The 6,191-nt window shown below is 45.3% G+C and overlaps 1 protein-coding gene across 1 annotated transcript; it reads left to right on the top strand.

Annotated features, from left to right (window-relative positions):
• Window positions 1-1,270: 1,270 nt before the first annotated feature.
• On the top strand, window positions 1,271-5,558 carry SARC_11347 (hypothetical protein; the record flags this gene model as incomplete). Its single annotated transcript, XM_014294569.1, has 6 exons — window positions 1,271-1,697; window positions 2,136-2,332; window positions 2,574-2,874; window positions 3,469-3,689; window positions 4,567-4,836; window positions 5,346-5,558. Coding segments are annotated over 6 exons (1,629 nt in total), but the record flags the coding sequence as incomplete, so codon positions are not given.
• Between the last annotated feature and the right edge of the window lie 633 nt (window positions 5,559-6,191).

Below are 6,191 nucleotides of genomic sequence, written 5' to 3'. Positions count from 1 at the left end.
GCATATACATATACATATACATATACATATACAATACATATACATTTACATATACAAACATTTACATATACAATACATATACATTTACATATACATTTACATATACATATATATATATATAAATGAACGCTTTTATATTTTGTTCGTATAAGTGAGGTCGGATGGGTTCCTTTGTATTGTTTCAGATTGATCCACAGAGACGTAGCTCATTCACTCTATTGCATATATTTGTATACATGTTAATAGGTAGTGATATGTCAATAATCCATGTATATACGTGCTACCCTGGTATTCTGAGAGGCATTAAAGGGATTTCCCGAAGCCGCTTTCTCTGGAAACCCAGGGGAGAACAAACTCGTTGGTGACGTTCACTATCAGTGTTGGTTACTAATGGCAACATTGATCCCGTACGCAACGATACATACTAAATTGCATATGGGCATTATGTAGACGAGTATATTAGTATAAGTAAGTATATGTGAAAGCACACTTTCATGGAGGATATGAATGGGGATTCGTATCGAAATATAGATTCTCAGTGTATGTATATATAAAGCATGTAAGTAGTACACACACACACACCTTACCCACAATTCACCCGTCGTCAGTCATCAGGCTCACAACCCCAACCCCTTCCCAATGTACCCCAACTTCCGCTCCCCCCTCTACCCAGGCGAATCCGACGACGAGATTGAGATCAAACTGACGGAGGTCAACAAGCGCGCTGTGCTGACCTTCCCCAAAGACACAGAATTTACACACGAGGTGTTCACAGCCAAGATCATCGAGCTTCTGAGTGGGCGCGGCCGCAAGGCTACGGACAAGGGATCTATTGTGGACCTTATGGAGCAGCTTTTAGAGGTGTGTTGGATGAGGCTGTGGCGTAGACGGATGTTTTTCGTTTGGCTTTTGACTCCCGTATGACAGGTGAATGCCGCGAGGGTGTATAAGATGGCTCTGACATCTGTTGGGCGGAGGTTTGAAGTGCTCCAGTTTTTTGCTTTTACCCTACATATCGATTAAACCCTAGAGCCCCAAGATTGTACCTTATACCCTAACCCCTCCTCAGGGCTTGCTCCCAGCATTCATTAAGAGTAGAGTCACTCTGAACCCCCACACAACTAAGTGACGACATGCACTGTTTACACTTCCTATCATGCACTGTACGGCCAGCCTGTCTATAACGTGATAGTGGGTATATGCTTGGTTCGGTTGGTTGTTTCAACCCAGTACTCTTGACTAAAACCCTAAAACCCTAAAACCCACACAGCTGAGTGATGAGAAAGAGATGGGACTGGGCATGCATGTCAAGATTGTCCTGGCGCTCATCGCGGCACGCTTTGACTCCGTCAAAGCCTCACAACAGTGCATGGACGTGTCCACGTGGAAGGCGTCTCTGACCGACTTAACCAAGGTGCTGGAGATTGTGGCCCAGAACGAAGACATGAAGGTCCTGCGCAACCTGCTCGAAGACGAAGAGATATACGAGACCACCGACGGCAAGCCCGTCATGCAGGTGGCCGGGGATTTGATGTCGTTTATTGAGCGTCTGGAGGAGGAATGGACACGCTCGCTGCAGATTATCGATCCACACACACAGGAGTATGTGAACAGACTCAAGGACGAGCTCACGCTCATGGAGGTGATCAAGAAGACCCAGGCCATCCTCGAGAAGGAGGGTGACGGACCTACCATCTGTATGTGGGTTAGTTGTACATGACGTTGAGTGATGTGTGGGTGGATATGTGTATATGTAAGATGTTTATCTGACGATGATGTAGTGCTTTTGAAGTCCCATGTCATCCTAATATATATATATATATATATATATATATAGTGTGTGATAAGCATGTAGGTAGGTGATCTCGGATGGAAATGCCCAAGGTGTCCTGCTTTGGGTTGATCTTCGCTAGTCACACCCAGTTCGCTCAACTCCTTCGTCCGAATTAAAACTATATCTAGTCTTCACACAGAAATGTTGGTGTATTGCCATTGATACGAGTACAAACACTCACAGACCACTCTCACACTGACGCCCTACACTCTACATGTATACACCCGTCTGATTGACCACATATACCCTAAGCCCTAAAACCCACAGTCATTCACCTTCTACTCTTGTTATCGCCCCCCAGGTCGTGTATATATCCGTCTGATTGATCACATGTACTTCAAGAGTGATTCGCTTCTGACAAAGACCTTCGCCGCGCTGCGCTTGCGAAGCTCAGATGAGAATGCCAAGGCGTATCCTGAAGAGGCTGATCCCTTCGGTGTGATGCTGAAGTATTGCAAGTACCTATACAAGCACGACCACAGGTATATATATATATATGTGTGAATATAGAAATATAGACAAGAATATGGGAGGATTAGGTTAAGTATACATAGTAGTATTTGGGAGAAAAGTTCGATTTGTATAGTTGAACAGTACGAGTCAGAGAGTGTGTAACTGCACTATAGCACAGAGCAAACTATTCGCTTAATCAATTCCCTTGTTTGTTTCCCTCGCAAGTGCGAAACGCCATGCTCCACCCAACCCTCCCTATCTGCATCCAACCAACCCCGCACACTAGTTTCCCAAACTAATTCCTCAAATTAATTCTGCCATTAGTGCGCGCCTGCGTACCCGCGCCATGCTGTGCCACATCTACCACTTGGCCATCAGTGACGAGTGGTTCAAGGCCCGAGATCTCATGCTGATGAGTCATCTGCAGGAAACCGTGACCGCGGCCGATATCCCCACACAGATCCTGTTCAATCGTTCTATGGTGCAGCTGGGACTCTGTGCGTTCAGACAGGGGCGGATACCTGAAGCACACTCGTGCCTACACGAGTTGTACGCGTCGTCCCGTCACAAAGAGCTTCTCGCACAAGGTATGTGTGCGTGTATGTGTGTGGGTGCGTGTGCGTGCATGTGTACGTGTACGTGTACGTGTATGTGCGTTGTGGGCTTGTTCAGCGGTGTGATTGTAAACGTATGTATAGCTGAGTGGAATGGTTTGTACAAGTCGTTTGTTCGCAAGGTGGGCTGTTATGCGGGTGCTTATTTGAAGCGTACGCATGTGTATGTGCACTTATTATAATCGTGAATATTTACGTTTAGCGTGCACGTCTATATATGGAGGGCCAACGATTCTGGAATGATGCATAACATGTCTATGTGTATGATGACAACTGATTAACCGTACAATCACCATCTTTCGGCTGACCAAATCGTTGACCCCGTTTGTATTGAACTGTGCTATGTTTGTGTGTATGTATGTATTACCTTGTAGCACTAAATGAGTGCATATGCTTATGTATTATATCTGTTACGGGTGTGTCATCCGGTCAAACTGCACACGAGCACATACCCCTCATCGCTTCCACAGTTCCCATTTTTGCACCAGTTCCGTATTTGGGATTCCTTCTTATCTTAATTTTCCTATTCCCAATTTTCCCTATCCGCGCCGTGTTCGCTCGCCCCAGGTCTGATGAACACACGCTACCACGAACGTGATGTGGAGGCCGAGAAATTGGGTCGTCGTCGTCAAATCCCCTTCCACATGCACATCAACCTGGAGCTGTTTGAGTGCGTATACATGACCTGTGCTATGCTTCTGGAGATCCCCAACATGGCTAACATGGACAATCGTCGTCGCATCATCTCAAAGCCGTTCCGTCGTGTGCTGGACAGTGCGAAGAAACAGGTGTGTACTGTGTGGTGGGTGTCTGTTGGACCTATACCATGCTAGTGAAGTATAGTGCGAAGTGTGTGTTGTTGTGGTAGTTGTCTTATGGACGTAGAAGTGCATGCTAAAGAAGTACACTTGACCGATTTCTCAGTGGCTTTTGACTGATTTAGGGTTTAGGGGTTTTATTACCCTATGCCATGCTAATGAAGTATAATCGACCGGTTTCTATGTCGCGGGTTTGCAGAAGTCTAATCTTTTGAGAATTGTCGTACTTTGTGTGCATTGCCATACTCTACCCACAGCGTGTCTAAAAGTTTTTTTATTGTCCTATTGTTTATGTATCGACATAAGTCTGCAGGCAGTAATATGAAGGTCCTGCTGCGTACGCTCTGCGTGTTGTCGTAAATTCTGTTGATTGTCGTAAATTCTATTAATTGTCGTACTGTCGTACTTTGTGTGCACTGGCATCATTTAGCAAGTACTGTGAAGTCTGGTGTCTCTGCTAGCCACCCTGTCCCGTACCGAATCCCCAATGATGCATAACATGTCCAATCGTCTGAATTACAACTGATTAATTGTACAATCACCATCTTTCGGCTGAGGGGCTTTTTGTCGTATCATGGTGTGGGCCGGTGTATGGCAGCTGTGACGGGGTTGTCTTCTAGAAACATATGTCACACAACCGAGTATTATCAAACATAAGTCGCCATCTCTTGTCTCAAATCGGGATTGTTTGTAAACACTCGGTAGTTTCCCTCGCACCAGTACGTGTTATATATTTTCTTCTCCAGTATGCCTGTACTTCAATAAAGCCTCTCAATAGATTCTGGTACCAACTCATTGAGTGTGTACTAATAAGCCCCCTTCTCCCTCCCGCCCGTTCTAAAAATAGACCTTCAACGGACCACCCGAGAACACACGTGAGCACGTACTTGCCGCAGCCAAATGTCTACAGAGAGGCGACTGGAAGCCGTGCTATGAGCTCCTATGCGAAATCAAGATCTGGTCTCTATTATCGGCCGATAAGGATAGAATCCTGAGTATTCTCAAGGCCAAGACACAAGAGGAGGGTCTCAGAACCTACCTGTTTGCATACAGTGGTGTATATGCGAGCATTTCTCTACCTGACTTGGCGTCTATGTTCGAACTGTCTGAGTCTCAGGTATGTATCGTATACTGCTTCGAGACATGTTGTATATATATGTATGTATATGTATATGTATACATCTTGCATAGAAATTTTTGAAAGCTCATCATAGCTATGACTTATGTTTTTTTTGGTCGTTCATAAGTTTGTAGCTTTGTACCCATACGTTTGTAATGTCTGCGAATTCTATTCTGCGACTGTGTCATGGTCCTTCGTCATAGTTCGTTGTTCTTGTCGCGGCTATCCTTGATGATGCAGAGCATGTCCACTTGTATGATTCTACAACTGATTAATTGTACAATCACCATCTTTCGGCTGAAGGGAAGCGTCCGCATGCCACGTACACTACCAAACCGGCACAGACACCTCTGCCCTTTTCGTAGTACCAATACAACTCTGCAACCAACCCAACCCCATCCCGAGTGTCTTGTAGCCTCCCCCCTCTTTCCTATCCCTTCCTTAAACCCTAAAACCCCTCTTTCCTATCCTTTCCTTCCGTTCCTTGTATCATGTCGCATCCCCAGGTACACGCCATTGTCTCTAAGATGATGATCAATGAGGAGATCCAGGCCAGTTGGGACCAGCCCACGGCCACCATTGTCATGCATCGTGCCGAGCCTACCAAGCTGCAGCACTTGGCTACACAGCTGGCGGAGAAGGACGCGTACTTGGTGGAGTGCAACGAACGGTTACTGGATATTCGATCGGGTGGTTATGGCTACAAGGACAACAGCAGAGTATGTGTGGTTGATTGGTTGGTGGGCTGTGTGTTCATGTGAGGGGAGTATGTTGGTTTATTTTTATGTTAAGTGTAATTATGACTATAAGGACAACAGCAGAGTATGGGTGGTTGATTATTTGGTGGGCTGTGTGTTCGTGTGAAGGGGAGTATGTTGATTTGTTTTTATGTTAAGTGTGGTTATGGCTATAAGGACAACAGCAGAGTATGTGTGGTTGATTGGTTGGTGGACTGTGTGTTTGTATGAGGGGAGTATGTAGGTTTGTTTTTATGTTAAGTGTGGTTATGGCTATAAGGATAATAGCAGAGTATGTGTGGTTGATTAGTTGGTGGGTTGTGTGTTCACGCGTGGGGATGGATTCAAGGATAACAGTGAGGGGGGGGTGTTTTTTGCTTATAAGTTTGGTTATAGATACAAAGATAGAGCGGAGCTATGTCTGTTTGTGTGCTTAAGGGTGCAAGGATATCAGCAGAGTATGTTTGCTTGTGTGTGGTTGTAGAGGCAAGAATAGTATCAGAGTATGTTTTTTTTGTGCCTGTGCGTGTGTGTGTATGTGTGTGTGGAGGGGTTGGTTTGGTCGTGGATTACTTTCTGGCACATTTGGTTCTTCAGTTAAAAATTGTCGTTTCT

The sequence above is a fragment of the Sphaeroforma arctica genome, assembly GCF_001186125.1.
Source record: "Sphaeroforma arctica JP610 unplaced genomic scaffold supercont1.1641, whole genome shotgun sequence".
Taxonomy (NCBI): Eukaryota; class Ichthyosporea; order Ichthyophonida; genus Sphaeroforma; species Sphaeroforma arctica.
Note: the sequence above shows the minus strand (reverse complement) of the source record. Positions and strands in the feature narration are given on the sequence as shown.